This window comes from Sus scrofa, chromosome 6 (assembly GCF_000003025.6).
Source record: "Sus scrofa isolate TJ Tabasco breed Duroc chromosome 6, Sscrofa11.1, whole genome shotgun sequence".
Taxonomy (NCBI): Eukaryota; Metazoa; Chordata; class Mammalia; order Artiodactyla; family Suidae; genus Sus; species Sus scrofa.
Genome location: NC_010448.4, coordinates 160,192,211 through 160,211,070, shown reverse-complemented (window position 1 = coordinate 160,211,070; position 18,860 = coordinate 160,192,211). Strand labels below are relative to the sequence as shown.

Below are 18,860 nucleotides of genomic sequence, written 5' to 3'. Positions count from 1 at the left end.
CCTGTTCAGCCTTCAGCCTCTTCTGTGCTGCCCATCGGTCTCTCTGTGGGGCTCCATTATGTCCTGGTGGCCAGATTTCACCACCATGGTGAAAGGTGGTGGGAGGAGCACTGGAATGAGCAGTAAAGTCCTAGCTCTCTGGACCTCAACCTCCTCATGTCTAAAATGAGACTGAGATGCAATAGCTTATGATAGCGCCAAGCTCACAGGCTTGCTAGTAACAACAAGGCAGGCTTTCTCAGCAGGCAGTCTGAGCCTCAGAAACAGACAGTACCATTTTGAATTTCTGGCCTCCAAGTCAGTAAGATAATAAATAGGTACTGTTTTAAGCCACTAAATTTATGATAATTTGTTAAACCAGCAGTATGAAACTCAGATGCCCATTAGATAGCTGTCCAACCTTGTATAAAGATCTATTATTATACATGCTTCAATTTTAGGGAAAAGTCTGTCTCTCTTGATGTCCCAGTTTGTTTCCCTTAAGAGAACAAGAGAATTAAGCTACTCATTTTATTTCACTTTTGGAGCTCAGAGGTAAATTCTCCTGGAGATCAGAGAATGTGTCATATTCATATTAATTTCTCTATCCTCATTGTCTGGTGCAGTAAATACTTGTTAAAAGACTGCTCAAGAGCCACCATCCTCCTTAATCTGGGTTTCTGGAGTTCCCGTTGTGGCTCAGTGATTAGCAAATCTGACTAGGATCCCTGAGAACGTGGGTTCGATCCCTGGCCTCGCTCAGTGGGTTAAGGATCTGGTGTTGCTGTGAGCTGTGAAGCAGGTCACAGACATGGCTTGGATCCTGCGTTGCTATGGCTGTGGCATAGACTGGCAGCTGCAGCTCTGATTCGACCCCTAGCCTGGGAACTTCCATATGCCGCAAGTGTGGCCTGAAAAAAAAAAAAAATCTGGGTTTCTGGTCTAGTCTTCCCCCACATTCCTAAGCTCTACTACATTTTATTTTACTCTTATATTATTGGTCCTAAGACAAAAGTCTTCGATGTTCCCAGATTTACTATTTACCAGTTGTAATATTTATAGGTGATTCCAAAGCCATGTGGTAACTGAAATCTCATCGAGGCAGCTCTGTGGGAATAAGGCTGGCTAGTGAGTGAACCTAGCTGACTCCCCAACAGCCCATCTCACCCCGGTCCTCTTGTTCTCCAGTCCTGGTTAGGTAGGGAGATACTCTCACCACTGTGGAACTTAGGATTTCCATGAAGTCTCTTAAGACTCCTCCTATTGGAGTTCCATCATGGGCTCAGCGGTTAATGAATATGACTAGCATCCATGAAGACACAGGTTCAATCCCTGGCCTTGCTCAGTGGGTTAAGGATCTGGCGTTGCCATAAGCTGTGGTGTAGGGTGCAGACATCACAGCTCAGATCCTGCGATGCTGTGATATAGGCCAACAGATACAGCTCTGATTTGACCCCTAGCCTGGGAACATCTATATGCCACGGGTGTGGCCCTAAAAAAAAAAAAAAAAAAAAAAAAGACTCCTTCTATTTTTCCCAGATTTCATCATTCTGCCCAACCTCTCTTTGGAACTAATGCTGCCTTCCATCTATTTCTTTAATTATAAAAAACCTGTTGGAGAAGGGACCTCTTTCCCCCTCCATGAAGGCTGTCCATGGAGACAGAGGCTCCTACTATGGACCTGCATGGGATGTTTTAGGCCTGAAGCATTAGTAAGTCTGAGCCACAGGGAATTTGACCTTGGGGGCATGTTGTAGAAGCTAATTGCAGCTAGCCACTCATGTCAGCCTATGACTGGGTCTATATCTCTGATTCCAGAGAGGAGTATTAGCAAGCTCCACTTCCTGAAGACTTGGGCCGTGTGTTTCATCCTACCTTGGATCAGTAAGAAGACTGTCACAGATCTCCCCATCTCTCTTACTCTTGTGTCCACCTCTCCATTGGTTCCAGACTTAAGTGGAGGGGAAAAAGAGAGTGTCACTTCTTCATCTCCCTAGAAGCTTAATAAAAACTACTGTTTGTTTAGTGTTTACTCCATGCCAAGGACCACTCTGGTGCTTTATACACATTATCTTTTTAACATCATCAGCCACACAACAAGACAAGTAGAATAATGGAGATAACACAAGCACCAGAGTGACTGAGGGTTTCAGAGGAGGGAAGTGCAGAGAAAGAAAGAGGATGGAGAACGGCAATGCCAAGGCAAGGCCAGGAGTGAGGAGAGTGGCCTATACACCCTTCACAAAATACAGAGCTCTTGAACTCTCAATAGAAAAATGTTGCACAGGCCAGCCTGTCCATTCCCCAGTCTTTGTACAAGGAACCACAGAGAGAAGCGACACTCCTATCTTTTTTTTCTTTTGGTCTTTTTAGGGCCACACTCATAGCATAGAGAAGTTCCCAGGATAGGGGTCGAATCAGAGCTGCAGCCACCAGCCTACACCACAGTCACAGCAACTTGGGATCCCAGTCTGCAACCTACCCAGTCTGCTCATGGCAATGCTGGATCCTTAACCCACTGAGCAAGGCCCCTAACCCACTGAGCGAGGCCAGGGATCGAACATGAATCCTCCTAGATACTAGTCTGATTCCTTTGCTGCACCACAACGGGAACTCCAACACTCCTATCTTTAAAGTCCTTTTTAATTTAATTAATTAATTTATTTATTTATTTTTGCCGCACTTGTGGCATGTAGAAGCTCCCAGGCCAGGGACTGAACTTTTCTTTCCATGTCCTTACTTGAACAACATCCTATGAGGGAAGAAGAGCAAGTATTATTTTCTCCATCTGATAGTTGGGGAAATAGGCCCATGGAGAGGAAGGATTATTCCAGATCACACAACAACTGCAATGCAGGGCAGAGCCAGGACTGGAACCCAAGACTCCAGAGTCCTGGGTCAGCTCAGTCCTCCTCTGATTCTTTCCTTGGCCAGCCCCAGACCCAACTGTGTCAGCAATGGGCCCCACATAGAGGTGGTGAAAGGCCCTCTCCTGCTCTTCTCTTCCCACAGGTCTCTAGGGGTTGCTTGGCAACGGGCACCCAAGCAGTAAGTAGCCTCTAGTCAGGTGCCTTGCTGTGGAGTCATCAGGTCTCCCTCCCGCCACACCTGTACGTGCTCTCACTCTCTATTCATGAGATTTCTGGAGTTCCCATCGTGGCGCAGCAGAAACAAATCCAACTAGGAACCATGACGTTGCAGTTTCAATCCCTGGCCTCACTCAGTCAGTGGGTTAAGGATCTGGCATTACCGTGAGCTGTGGTGTGAGTCACGGATGCGGCTTGGATCTGATGTTGCTGTGGCTGTGGCGTAGGCTGGCGGCTATAGCTCCAATTAGACCCCTAGCCTGGGAATCTCCATATGCCTCAGTGCAGCCCTAAAAAGCAAAAAATAAAATAAAATAAAAATAAATGAGACTTCTGCCTTACCCCCACCCTCCTCAGTAAGATTCTCTTCTCTTTTACACAATAATTAACCTCTCAGGAAACAAAGGGGGCTCTCAGGGACCTATGTGGTGAGGGACCCTAGGGAACAAGGCGCTACCAATGTCTTCATCATCCATTATCCCCTAGAGATGATAGAAACTCTTTTTGTGAATGGTCATGCTCAGTGATGCTTATAACCTCTTCTTCCCATTCCACCTTCCACCCAGACAGTGGCTTTTTGAAATCCTCTGGGAGAGAACAAGGGAACCTGAGAAACTTAATTGAAGATTTCATACAGTGCTAGCGAATCCCTGGAATCTATTCCAGTCCTCCTGGAACCAAGAGGTGGGAAACCTTAAGAGGGAACCCAGTCACTGTTTGCTTGCAGATCAGGAGTAGAGTATAATACTATGTATCCTAACAAACCTGTGAGAGAAGATATTATCTATTCATAGAAGTGAAATGACTTACTAAAGCTTACATAACATTAAAAACATAACATCAGGACATTTCATTGTGGCTCAGTGGTAAATGAACCCAACTAGAATCCATGAGGACACAGGTTCAATCCTTGGCCTTGCTCAGTGAGTTAATGATCCAGTGTTGTCGTGAACTATGGTGTAGATTGCAAATGTGGCTTGGATCCAGCATTGCTGTGGTTGTGGCGTAAGCCGGTGGCTACAGCTCTGATTGGAGTCCTAACCTGGGAACCTCCATATGCTGCAAGTGCCACCCTAAAAAGGCAAAAAGACAAATAAATAAATAAATAACTGTTGTAAAATCAGGAGTTCCCTTGTGGCACAGTGGGTTAAGGACCTGGCATTGTCAGTGCAGCAGCTTGGATGGTTGCTATGGTGCAAGTTAGAACCCTGCACTGGGAACTTCTGAATGCTGTGAGCATGGCCAAAAAAAAAAAAAAAAATCACAGAACTTTTATAGAATATATATACAGATATACATAAGAATATATATGAGCCTCCCTCTCCCTATACAATTAATCATCAAATTCTGTAAATTCTAGTCCTAAATCTCTCATTTCTATCCCTTTTGTCATTTTGTCATTGTCTCAGTGTTATGTACCAAATGTTTGTTTCCTCCCAAAATCCAAATGTTAATGCCCTAATTCCTAGCGTGGTTATATTTGGAAATGGGGACTCAAGGAAGTAATTAAGGTTAATTGAGGTCATAAGGGTGGGGCCCTGACCTGTTAGGATTAGTGTCCTTGCAAGAAGAGACTCCAGAAAGCTTGCTCACCCATCTCCAGCATTAAGTGCTAGGGAAAGGCAGTGTGAGGACATAGGAAGAAGGAAGCCATCTGTAACCCAAGGGGAGAACTCTCACCAGACATCAACCCTGCTGGCACCCTGATCTTAGACTTCCAGTCTTCAGAGCTGTGAGAAAATAAATTTCTGCTGTTTAAACCAACTAGCCTGTGTTATTTTGTTATGGTAGCCTGATCAGACTAACACACTTCGTTTAGGCCCTTATAACTCACCCTAACTACTAGTTTCTTTGCCTCACATCCAATGACTCCGCAGATTGAAGCCAGAAAATCTGACTTTGTTAAAACCCTCTATGGTTCCCCACTGCCTATGGCAATGGTCTCCAAATTTATAACCCTGTAAGAAAATGTAGGCACAGCACTCACAGTGTTTGTATATTTACTCAGATTACACATATATGCATGTCTTTATACAAAAAATATTAAAATACATTAAAGTGATATGAATAATATTTAAGTATTTACCTTTTAATGTATTTACAAACAGTAACTTTTTATTTTTTGCTACAGAAAAGCACATCTGCACACACACCAAAAAAACCCTTTGCTAATTTTGTTTTTTTTTTTTTAGCAAAAGCAATGTGATTGACTATTTCATATCTGACTAGACTGTCATTGATTTTACCTCAAAACATTGCCATTCCCCTAGGTGTCAGGTAAACATCAGTGCGGCTGTTTTCTGTGCTCTCTTAGGCTTCCTATACGCGGTAGGAAGAGGTTTCTTTGCAGGACTCTTGCAAAGCCACATATCCATCATGAGGGTTCGTTTAGTTAAAATTAGTGAAATCAATAAATCCACTGAATCAGGCACAGGAACACTGCAAAAGCTCACAATGGGCTAAAAATGAATGAAAGAGTGAGGGAGCCACCACCGTCAGCCCCTTAGGAGGATAGAATATCTCCTCCCACCTGAAGATTTTTCGAGTGTAGGATATGTGACCATCTAATGGTGATGGCGATCAAATGAAGACATCCGTGTCAATCCAGATAGTAAATATCAGTAAACATTTATTTTATATTCAAGGATAAGGATGAACTCTAGTAGTTTCTTCAGCTCCCTAAGGAGTAAGCAGGCCCAAGACAAGAAGTTTCTATTGTTTAAAGGTCTCCCTGACCCCCAAGCTGCCACCTGATAGCCTCTCCAGCAAGTTTCTGTCTCAGCACCTGCTCCCTGCTCTTTCACAGCCTTGCTCTAGTTGCACGATATTGCTCACCATGCCCCAAACACCCTCTGCTGGAGCACCCCCCTCCCCCCGCACCACTGGCTGCAGGGAGGATGTCAGATTATACAAATGGAAGCACTGGGTACATCACAGATACTTAATAAATGCTTAGTGATTCTCACCACAAGGGAGTTAAACTAGATCAGTGGTTCTTCAATTTTAGCCTACCTCAAAACCACCTGGAAGGCTTATCATAACACATCGTGGGGCTATACTTCAGTGTTTCAGATGCAGTAGGTCTGAGGAAGGACCTGAGAGATGCATTTCTAACAAATTCCCAGCTGATACGGATGCTGCTGATCTGGAGACCATAATTCTAGAACCAATGGATTAAGTGGTCTGCATAGCTTCTCGCATTTTTAATGGTTTTTGATTCTTCAATGCTTTTAATGGAGTCTAAATAAACACAATGAACTTTTATCTCTATAAATTAATACTTAATATGACCACAAATGAAGATATGGGCTAACATGCACTGGGGAGAGAAAAAAGCACTTAATTTAAAAGCCGAAGATCTGAGTTGGAATCCCACTTGGTAGCTGTGTGTTCAACCTAAGGCCAGTTAATCACTTTCTGAACATTTGTCTCATGGTTAATTGTGAGATAATGTTAATACATGGAAATGGTTTGTAAAAAAGAAAAGAAAAGAACTATATACAGATTATACCAATCACATACATGTACAACGCATTAATGTACTTTGTTAACAAGTTGAATAGACTGATAATAAATAATACATTCTGAATACTTTATGAATTTTCAAAATTTTCAATTCCAGTTCTAATTCATTAGTGAAAAGTATATTGTCTGCATGGTGCTGTATCTCAAATATGTATATATTTTATTAGTACCATTGGTAAATACCGATAACAGTAGCTATGATGTCCAGCTTCCAAGATGATTCCTGATGACCCACACCTCCCAGGATTCATACCCTTGAGCAGTTTCCTCCTACACTGAAACAATGACTGACAGGAGATGTTAATAAGAAACACTGGCACTTCCTGTTTAGTTTCCTTGTGTCACTTTGGAAGGGAATCCTCAAGCCTTCAGATGACTGCAACGCAAGGCAACATCTGGCAGCAACCTCACAAGAGACCATAAGCCAGAAACCATGTCACTCCCAAATGTTTGATCCACTGCAACTATGTGTTGATGAAGTGTTATTATGTTTCAAGCCATCGAGTTTTGAAGTGATTTATTACTCAAATACAGATTATGGATACAGTAGCTAACATTTATTGTGCATTTACTATATTCCAGGAACTATGCTAAGCACCCTATTTCGAAGATGCTATAATCGCACAGGGGAAAGCATGGCCCAGAGAGGTTAAGTAACTTAGTCAAGGTTCTATGACAAAACTGGAATCAGAATCCAGATCTCCAAAGTTCAGATTCATTGTCACTCATAGCCAGGATAAAACCTCTTAAGACAGTTAAGCAGCGAAGCCACTGAGTCTCCCGAGGAGAGCAAACTTGTATAAAACCAGCAAGGGGCAGTCAGGAACCAGACCTGCAATTGCACTGGTGCCTAATATCATAAGACCCAGAAGTTCTAAACTGGTCCCACTTCCCAGCCTTTGAACTAGCAAACGAGTCAGCTCTTGAGACAATCCTGCCCAAGATGTCCAAGACTCACCCAAATCTGAAGCTTCACACGCTTCTCTTGGCGATAGACAGTCTTCACCTTAAAGTCGATGCCCACGGTGCTGACGAAGGCTGGGGTGAAGGTGTCATCGGCATAGCGGAAGAGGAAGGAAGTTTTGCCAACACTGCTGTTGCCGATGATGAGCAGTTTGAACATATAGTCAAAATTCTGGTCAGAAGCATCTTTGACGCCGGCTTTCCCATCAGTCACTGAAGCCATCTGGAGGAGAGACCTGTGGTCACTCAGGAACACACCCCCAAGGTCACCCTGAGTCACCTACTTTATAATGGTCACACCATCGTTCGCACCCTCATTCCAGCTGTCATTTAGGAAATTCCTACTCAGAAACACACTATTCAGTATCACCCCATCACTGCACCTGCCCCAAATGTTGTCTCAGGCTTGGGGTGGAACACAGCTCCTCCTATTCATTCCTTCAGCAAATATTTACTGAGCACATTGTTCTGGGTCAAGCCCTGTGCTGGGCAAGGGAAATACAAATATGAATCAGACGTGATGTCTGACCTCTGAGTAGCCATAGAGTGAAAAAGCTCATAAACACAGAGTAACAAAGCTGTAAGTCAGTGATAAGACAGAGGGTAGCCTTGGCTGAGGAAGCCCACAAGAAGCTTCTAACCCAACCTGGAGGCATGCTGGTAAAGAGAGTCTCCTAAAGGAGGTAGCTCCTGAGCCGAGTGGTGTTTTTTGTTTTGGTTTTTTGGGTTTTTGGGGGGAGTTTTTTTTCGTCCTTTTTGGGCCACACTGGAAGCATATGGAGGTTCCCAGGCTAGGGGTTGAATCAGAGCTACAGCTGCTGGCCTACACCACAGCAATGTGAGATCTAAGCCACGTCTGCAATCTTAACCCACTGAGCAAGGCCAGGGATCAAACCTGCGTCCTCATGAATGCTAGTCAGATTCATTTCTGCTGAGCCATGACAGGAACTCCCTGAGCTGAGTTTTGAAGGAAAAAAAAAAACCAGACCAAAAAAGCAAGGGCTTGAACATTCCAGGAAAGCCCCAAAGCAGGACTATCAGTCCTCTGTTTCAAAAGCTTTCATGGCTCCTCATAGCTCTAAAGATCCAGCCCAAGCTGTTCAACTTGACAAAGACCAAACTAACCAAAGAATAAATTCTCTAAACTTTATCTTCTCCCAAGACTTCTCTCCACCAACCTACGCTGTTTTTATACCAAATTACACACGTTGCACCACATATGCCATGTTATTTCTTGCTTTTGGCCCTTTAGCTACAACACTTCTCCTCCTAATAAACTCCTATTCAACTCTAGATTCAAAGGAAGTCTCATCTCCCCTGTGTAGGGCAGAGGCACACACTCCTGCCCCTATGCTCCCAGGACCCTCTACCAGCACTTGTATCATTTCACAACTGTTTACTATTCCAGCTCCCCCTTCATCTAGGACTGAATGTACCTCATTTCTGTGTCTCTGCCTTCTAGCACATGAACTAGTACCTAATCAGCACTCAGTAAACGTGTGCTGAATTAATAAAAGTTATGTCACTGGGATTTCCCATTGTGGCTCAGTGGAAACAAATCTGACTAGTATCCATGAGGATGCAGGTTCAATCCCTGGCCTCACTCAGTGGGTTAAGGATCTGGTGTTGCCTTGAGCCACGGTGAAAGCTGGAGATGCGGCTCGGATCTGGCATTGCTATGGCTGTGGTGTCGGCTGGCAGCTGCAGCTCTGATTCTACCCCTAGCATGGGAATATCCATATGCTGCAGGTGCCACCCTAAAAAGCAAAAAAAAAAAAAAAAAAGGCCCGTCACCACTCTGGGTCCCAATCTCATCATCTGGAAAATGGGGAGAACAATTTCTGCCCTGCTTTTCTCACAAGGCTGTTACAGGACTCAAATGAGATAACAAGGAGTAAGATCTTAATAAGATGGTAAATGCAAATAGGTGTGCATACAAGTCATTACTATTCCAAACCCTTCAAAGCCTAGATCCTTCATTTATTTATTTGCTCATTTGCTCAGTCATTCATTCAGCAAGTATTTACTATGTGCTGGACCTTCCCTGAGACCCTGACCCTCTCAGACCTGCCACCATCCTCTCCTCTCCTGAAACACTTTGGATCTGAATGCCATAATCCAGCACTTGGTCCCACAATCTTATTTGCTTCTTTTTTTCTTTTTTGGCTGTACCCAAGGCATATGGAAGTTCCTGGGCCATGGATCAAATCCAAGGCATAGCTGCAACCTATGCCACAGCCAAAGCAATGCTGGAAACTTAACCCATTGTGCTATGCTGGGGATTAGAACCCGCGCTGCTGCAGAGACAATGTTGGATCCTTAACCTGCTGTGCTACAATGGGAACTCCTTATTTGCTTTTAAATTTACTTTTATTTTGTTGCTTGCTCTACATCTTACTAGCTCCGGGTACCCTGCAGATACACCTGCAATCATTCCTCCTGCTCAGCACTGGGTACTCGGACAGGCTGGGTGAGCGGTCGAAGAGGATGGGAGGTCAGCCCTAACATAAGATAATGTCCAGAGTGTCACTCTCTTTAGGAATCCCTGCTTTTTTCCCTCAAAGAAAAAGAAAGAGAGCAAAACTGATGGATTTATCTCTCTGGGCCCCTCTCAGATGAGCTGTAAAGACAAGGGGCTGACAAATGCAGATTAAAAGCTCAAAGCCAGACAAATATGTGGGATTATTAGCAGCCCTTAATGATACTTGTTTGAATATGCCATCACTAGCTTTCAGGAACTGGTTTGTCCTTCCCTTTTTCTCCCAGCTCTCTCTGCTCAAACTGTCTCAGAGCCCTAACTTTTCAGTTTTCCATGGTACAAGATGCAGAGCCCATTCAAGAATTGGCAATTTAAAGGAATTATGCTTTTTTTCTCAAAAACAGGGAAAACAATCACAGCCATCCCCCACTCTCTGCTGCTAGTTGTCTTTGTTTACAAGAGAAAGTTTCTCCTTTGAGAGTATATATGCATTATAAAATGTTAGAAAAAAAAAACACGAGTGTAAAAAGAAAAATTCAAATTACTAGATATCCCATCCACTCAGAAACTGCTGCTGTTAACATCTGAAGTATACTTCCTCCTTTATTTTTTCATGCAACAAAGTGCATCTATTTTGAAATTATATCTTACTCTTTGTTCATTTAAAAGGTAATACATTGTAGTATACCTGGGCCTCAATATTACCAGCAAATATTTGTTAAGCATTCGTTACTTCTGCTGAAAGATACGATGGTGACAATAAACAGATAACATATTACCATTTACTGAGCACTGTGATGATGCGATGTAATAAAAGACATGTATTTGGTCTGGTTACCTGGTTTCCGGCAGAGCTCCTAAAATCTTTGGAATCTCCAGCAGTGCACGTGATAAGTGTCTTGCTGTATGCTAATGAGATGACTGGTGGCTGGGGCTCCAGGACAGCCTCAGAGTGGGGACTGGTTGCCAGAGGAACCAACCACATGACTAGAGAGCTAGAATGTTCAGCACCACCCCCTAAACTCTGAGAAGGGGAGAAAGACTGGAGATCAAGTTGAGGACTAAAAGCCAAGGACTTCATCAATCATGCCAACAGTAATGAAGTCTTCATAAAAAACCCTAACCAGGAGTTCCCGTCGTGGCATAGTGGAAATGAATCCGACTAGGAACCATGAAGTTGCGGGTTCGATCCCTGGCCTCGCTCAGTGAGTTAAGGATCCGGCATTGCTGTGGCTCTGGCGTAGGCTGGCAGCTACAGCTCTGATTAGACCCCTAGCCTGGGAACCTCCATATGCTGTGGGTGCAGCCCTAAAAAGACAAAAACAAAAAAACAAAACAAAACAAAAAACCCTAACCAAAGAGGTATGGGGATCTTCCAGGCTGGTGATCACGGGGAAGTGCTGGGAGGGCAGCAAGCCTGGAGAGGGCATGGAAGTGCCAAGACCACCTTTCCCCATACCCTGCCCTATGCATCTCTTCCATCTGGCTCTTCCTGAGTCATATCCTTTTACACTTTTACAATAAAACAGTAACCTAGTTTTAAAAAGAGGCAATACACACTGAAAATAATTCAAACAACTTTTACTACCTGTAAGTATTACTCTATCTGTAATTTGCACTATTTTCTTAACTTTTAGCATAAAAAGTAATATCCCACTGTAGTGCAGTGGTTTGGGAGTCTGACGGCGGCACCTTGCGTCACTGCAAAGGTGAGGCTTCATCCCAGCCCTGCCCAGTGGGTTAAGGATTCAGCGTGGTCACAGCTGTGGTGTGGATTCAATCCCTGGCCCAGGAACTCCATATCCCATGGAGCAGTGAAGGAAGGAAGAATAACTTTACTGAAACACAGATTTGATCCTTACCTCAATTTCCTTTCATTTATCCTCTACATAGACCTGGGAGGTAAGACTGGAACGGCAGAGATTATTATTTTCATTGATCAAGAAGGGAACTGAGGGTCAGAAATTACAAGGATTTGCCCAAACCTCACAGCTAACAGCCGAGATTAGACCTCGTACCATGCAGTAATATGGGAAAAGTTAAAATCCCTGCTCTATTCCTCAGGTGAATTCTTAGGCAAGTCATATCACCTCCCTAAGCCACAGCATTTTTACCTTAAAACAGAAAATACCAGCAACTTCACTGAGCTATGGTACCAACAGAGTGAGCAGTTCCCACATAATAATCTGACATGGTTTCTTGACCTATGAGAGGTATGCAATAAATATTAATTCACTGGCTTCTTTAATTCACTTCGGCAGCCAAATCTTCTTCAACTGCCCTCTCCCTGATCTGGGCTCCATAATTTGAGCTTCAATTAACTATCTGTCTTGCCTTCTGGATTCAGCTGAGTTTCATCCAGTCACAAGCCCGGTCAACATTTACCCTAGAGTAAATCCTTTGACATGTTACTCCTTTCAATAAAAACGTATATTGAGCATTTGCCATGTGCCAGACTATAGATATAAATGTTGTATTATTGGTCATTTTTCGGATGCAGCTGTTTGCACTTAGATTTCTAGAATTAGAAGGGATTTGGGAGTGGCAGCTTTATCATAAGAAAAAAGCTGGCTCCTAGTTCCAGCTTTCCCAAGTACCACAATGTATGAACTTGGACAGGTGACCTAACCTCTAAGCCTTGGGGTCCTCATCTACGATACAATCATATGACCTACCTCAGAAGGCTGCTGTGAATGTTGAATAAGAACATATATATAAGTGTGCTTCATATGTACACTGTGTGGAGAAAACTACGAGTGGCCTTGTGAATCATCAGCAGAAGTGGTGCCTGCCTTTATGAGCTAGGTCTGCCACGGCTGTGAGGCAAGAGTAAAAAATAGCTTCAATTCCTGATCTGATCCACTGCCCTTCACTTTACAGGTTAAATAAATAAATAGATAAATATTGAGGCTCCACAAAGAGAAGTGATTTGTCAAAGGTCACACAGCAAGGCAATCGGAACATCATTACTAGAACTTGTCATCTCATGACTCCCAGATTGGACTGGGCTGAGGGGAAATAAGAACTACAACAACGTTAGGGTGACTGAAAAAGCATTCCCAGCACCCTGAGATCTCCTTCCTAGCACTTGCCATACTGTACTGTCAACATCTGTTTATGTGCACACAGCATAGCTGTCCCAGAGGTGGTGTGAGAACAGGGAGAGGCAGACAGTGGAGAGATTCGGTTGGAGGGCAGGTCCAGCTGAGAGCGCCCGAGGGGATCTTCTGGGGGTGGGGGTGGGGTGGGGGCTATACAACATTTGGAAGCGAGGTAAAAACCATCCCAGCAGGCAGCCGCCTGAGGCAGATCTGAGCAGACAGGTCACTGCAGGCTGGTGTGTGCAGAACCACATTTGTAAGATAGCATCAATCGGATTGTCCCTCTTTTGTGACAGTCACATAAATGACAGAGCTGGGTAGCTCACTGTCTTCGTGACAAGCAATACAGATGAAGGCCCAGGCACCATCTGGGAAGTCATCTCTGGTTGCAGGCTGGTGGAAAGAAGAAAAGAGTTCCTCCAAGGGTTGGTGTGAAAAACAAATAACACTTTCAGTCAGATAAGCAGCTAAGGAAGAAGCTAACTTAAGCTAAGGAAGAGGGAGGGAGAGGAGACAGCCCTAACATCCAGTAAGAAGAGATCAGCTGAATACATATAGTGAAGAAGTAAATGGATGAACTTCGCTTTTGATGGAAAGAGCGCAAGATTAAGTCAGAGAGACCTGGGCTGAGCTCTGGCTCTCTAAGTAGTTGTATGACCTCAGACAGATCACACCCTGGGCCTCAATGTCCTCATCTATAAAATGAGTTAACGAAACAACTTCTGGGCAAACTATAGTAAGAATTAAAATCAATATCTGAGAGAGTGTTTTATAGCTTTATAAACCCCTTTCAAAAAAATTTCATTTGTTTATGTGCTTCATGTTTTCTTCTACCAAGTCATCCTGGGTAGTGGAATTAGCTTGGGGTTCCAAATCGAACAGACTAGATTCAGTTTCCAGGTCTACCACTATTAGCTGTGAGATCTTGGCAAGAAATTTTACATGAGTAAGACACAGTTCCCTCATTTGTAAAACAAGCATTGTTGGGAAGATTACAGTCAGTGTTGGTGAAGCATCTAGATAGTATATGACATGCAGCAGGTGCTCAGCAAATGTAACTCTGTCTTCCTTTTGGAACACTTATCAGTGATAATAAGGAGGGAGTTGGGCAATGTGCACCTCATGCTACTATATGCAACCTCCTTCCTAAAGCCATACCCTATTAACTTCTCTAATTCAGTCTTTCTTTAGACCATTCCTCACCACCAGCCCAGCCCAGCCCAGTGCCTCACTGTTCTCTTAGACCCATAGAAACAGTACTGTAATAGCTACGATTTAGTGAGCACCTACTAAATGCCAGGCACTCTACTAGGAGTTTTTGATGCATTCTATCTTGCATACCATAGACATTTGATAAATGTTCACTTCCTTCTCCAGACTGGAAAGAGATAGTCATGGGTGTGACCACCGACATAACACAGGCACACCTGCATAACACCGGTGGCTTTTCTCTTTTGTACAGTGCTTTACAGTTTATGAAACCCACATTATCATATTTTATTCTCACAACAACTCTTGCGGATAGATGAGGAAACTGAGGCAGGAGCAAAACTACAGCTCAATTATTCACTCAGTCAGCATTCACTGAGCACCTATTATGTGCCAGGTCCTGTGCTCTACTCTGAGGAGGTGAAGAAAAACCACAGGCATTTCAGCTTAGAGAGGAAAACTTTTTAATCATCCTCTCTAGGTTACTCATGTCTCCTTTCATATCCTAAACCTTAAGAAATTGGAGATTTCTTTCTTGGACTAGAGATCATTTTAGATTTTTGTCTTCCATACTGTTTCTTCTGATAGGAATTTACTTGCCTTTGCTGCTAGCTGAATCCTTCATGACCAGAAAGTCTTCCCTGACCCACTATCCTCTGGCAAAATGTCTTTGCTCTGGCTAACACAGCACCAGGGCCTCCCAGTACCACAGATAGGGCTTTTCATGGACTTCCATTGTCTTTCTAGGCTCAGAGCAGGTAGTATCTACCTGTACACACACATACATCCACTTTTTTTTTTTACTATCCCCCCACCCTTTTCCATCTGGATTCCAAGAAGTTGGGATAGATGGCCTTGTCCTGCTCCCACTCCCCTCCACACCTCTATTAGTTTCCAGAGGCTGCCACCTTGCCCTCCCTAAAATCTTTGAAGAACAGAGTCAGCCTGTGCATTAATTCCTTTGTCAAAGATTCTCTTCTTGTCCCTGATCCCATGTAGCAGTGTAACAGAGCCCAGTGCCTGCATCCCCCTCCTCAGTCTCCGGAGGAGCTAAGACATGGCTAGTGCCTAGATGCCCTTGGACTGCGCTCTGGGCCCCCCTCATGTTTCCACTCTCACACCACAATCCACACCTGGCCTCTTCTCCATCCCCTGCCCAGCCCATCCACCCAGCTAAACTCTCGAAGTTCCCTGACAGTTCCTCCACTCCCAGCTGCCAAGCCCCTGCTCTATTTCAGGGCTTTTCCAAGTGCCACTCCTGGCCAGCACGCAGTGCCCACAGCCCACATCCAAGGCCACGGCTCTCCTTCTCCATGGGCTCCCCACCCCTTTCTCTGCAGTCCGGATAGACTCAACCTTGCCTCCCACCTTCTGGTTCTTCAAAGCTTCCCACCCTCAAACCCCGCCCCTCTCCTCCCTCAGGTTGCCCCCCCACCCCCCGCTGCCAACACCCGGCTGGGCCCTGGCTCCGCACCACACTCACTTTCCCTCTCCCTGACCAGCGCCCCTTCCCCTCACCACCTCACTCCTCTCCAGCCCCCACTCCACCCCTGCCAGCCGGCCCCCTCTTCTTTAGCTCTTTACTTGCGCGCCTCACCTTCTCTCCCCTCAATCTTCTCGCTTCAGCACCCCCTTCAGCGGGTACCCTCTGCCCGCACTGCCCACCTCGGCTTCCACCTAAGATCCCCGCCCCCAACGCCCCTACCCACCTTGCCCCCTCCACGAGCAGTCCCTGCGCTCCAGCTGCCGTTCATCCTCTCCCCCAGCTCTGGCGCCCTCTTTCTTGCCCGCCCCCCACCGCGGCCCCTGCCTTGAAAGCTCCCCTTGCGGCCCTCACCGGGATCCAGTCCGGGCAGACACCCCCTCAGCGCCCCCTCCCCAGGGTACCCGCCCATGCACTGCAGCTGTCCCTCCTGAGTGGCCTCCCCTGGCTCCTTCTCCTCGGCGTCCGCTCCACTGACCCGTGCTCCTTCTCAACGCCCGCTCACTGCCCCCAGCGCTCCGCGCCGGGATCCAGTCCCAGACGCTCCCCGGGCGCGCTGCCTGGCCGCACCCCTTACCTGGGACTCCGGGTGAGGACAAGCGGCTCCCTCCCTGGCAGCGCCGCGGAAGCCCTGGACCTGGCGGTGGGCGGCAGAAGGCGCAGCGGGTTCACGGAGCAGGGCAGTGCGGGGCGGGTCTGGTCCCCACAGCGGCGACTTAGGGCTGAGGCTCCAGCTGCAGCTGGGCGGGTTGCTGCCGCGTCCAGGCCCCACCCATGCCCCGCCCAGGGGCGGAGTCCGTATTCGCCCGGCCCCCGCTCCGGGCAGGTGTAGGGAATGGGAGGTCTCTGGAGGACTTGGAGCTCGCCAACGACTATGGTAATTGATCTTAATTCTCACCCCTCGTTCCGCAGATTGAACTTACTGGGATGATCAGGGAGCTTTGATGATAATGTAGATAACGATGGGTTTGTGGCTTCGCCATTTCCAAAGCACTTTCCTGTCCATTACGTCGTTTCAACCTCACAAAAGCCCAGGGAGAGGCAGAATCTGGACTGCTGTCTTTGAGTGAAACGAAGCCAGAAACCTGGGCATTGTCCTCTACCCTATGCACTTCACACCCCACAGCCCATCAGCCGGGTAATATGGCCTCCCTAACATAACCTATCCCTTCCCTTCCTCTCCGTCTCCACTGCTCTCACGCTGGGTCAGGCCTCATCACTCCTTGCCTGGACTAAAGCAACAGTCTCCTCATGGGTCCTCCCTGTCTCCACTCCCAATCCATCATCTACACCAGCAGCCTGCGTGATTGTTCTAAACGTCACCATCAACCCTTATGAAACAAACAAAACAAAACAAAATATTTGCAATGGCTCCCTATTACCAGTAGTAGCCTGGAATAAGAAAATATTCTTTCCTGGTCATTAAGAAGTCCCAGCTTTGCCAGATAAGGCAGCCACGAAAGCTAATTAGCACCCCACCCTTCTGTGAGGACCTAGACTTCAAGTTTTCCTGAGGTCACAGGAACCAGCTGCAAGTTTTGGGTTTTGTTTGTTTGTCTGTTTTTTGTCTTCCTGCCTTTTCTAGGGCCACTCCCACGGCATATGGAGGTTCCCAGGCTAGGGGTCTAATCGGAGCTGTAGCAGCCGGCCTACACCACAGCTGAGGCAACACAGGATCCTTAACCCACTGAGCAAGGACAGAGATTGAACCCACAACCTCATGGTTCCCAGTCGGATTCCTTAAACACTGAGCCACGACTGGGAACTTTGGTTTAGAATCATCGCCCTCTACATACTCTTCCCCAATCTCAAATCTTGAAGGTCTGAGTCAGATACCAAAACACATTTTCCCCACATTCTGTTATGAACTTAACTGCAATTTGTCTCTTTGGCCAGAGGAACCACTCAATTAACAGCCCCTCTGGTTGTCAGACTTCTCTCTCAGATTCATCCTTGTGCTGTTCTGAGCTACTCCACCCTACCCCTTCCACTCACTTTCTCACAGTCCACTTCCCAGCATCCTTGTCCACTGTGCCCTCCACAATCCTTTTCCTTTGTCAGCAAACTCTCCTACACCCTCTACTGTTTCAGAGGCCACTCAAGTTATTTCTTTGCCTTTACTGAAACTTGACCCTCCTTCCAGACTCCTCTGGTAGCCCTCTGCAGGAAGCCTTCTCTCGTTCGCCCTCCCCACACACCACAGCCCCAGGAGGTGGGTCAGCATTGCCTCTTGCCCTTGTACAAAAGTTCCTTCTCCTTAGGTCTCCAGCCCTACTACTGTTTACCCCTCCTCATCAAGGATATCATCTCTGACTCCCACCCACTCCCTGTGCATGGACAATTTCAGCCCCTGCTCATGGCCATCCTCGTTATCCCTGTACTGCCATCCTCCTGGTGCCCTCAGCAGCCATGTGGTTTCCTGTTCCCTCTGCTCTTGGTCTTCACATCACCTCCCATCATGGTCACACCTTGAATTTCTTTCCTTTCTTTCTTGACTTCTTTCTTTCTTTTTTTCTCTCTTTCTCTCTCTCTTTCTCTCTTTTGTTCTTTCATTCCTTTTTTCTTTCTCTCTCTCTCTTTTGGACACCCACGACATATGGAAGTTCCCAGGCCAGGGACTGTATCCGAGCCATAGCTGCCATCCGCACCACAGCTACAGCCATGCTAGATTCTTAACCCACTGGGCCAGGTGGGGGATCAAACCCATGCCTCAGCAGCAACTTGAGCTGCTGCAGAGACAGTTCAGGATACTTAACCCACTACACCACAGCTGGGAACACCCCTTGAACGTCTCAATCACTCAGAACTAGTGCCTCCATGATCTTAAAATCAAATACCCTACACTAGCCACTCATTCCCTTTCTACCACGAGGCCCTAGTTTCCTCATTTCAAAATGGGTGTGATGCTAACGATGATTCACTCTTCACAGAAATAATGAGATAGTACATAAAGCCATCCTTTTAAAGCTGCGAGACCACATGAGAACAGATGGTATTGTGCTTACACCGCCTCAGGTCTTCTCCTTCCTCGCTGA

At 45.9% G+C, this 18,860-nt stretch overlaps 1 protein-coding gene across 1 annotated transcript in view; it reads right to left on the bottom strand.

Moving 5' to 3' along the window:
- Positions 1-16,583, bottom strand: part of RAB3B (RAB3B, member RAS oncogene family) — a 61,148-nt gene extending 44,565 nt beyond the window's left edge. Inside the window, exons 1-2 of the mRNA XM_003127977.5 lie at positions 16,403-16,583; positions 7,549-7,776 (exon numbers count right to left, since the gene is read on the bottom strand). Of these exons, the coding sequence (XP_003128025.1) occupies positions 7,549-7,776 (228 nt within the window). The 5' untranslated portion in view covers positions 16,403-16,583. The remainder of the gene's footprint in view (positions 1-7,548; positions 7,777-16,402) is intronic.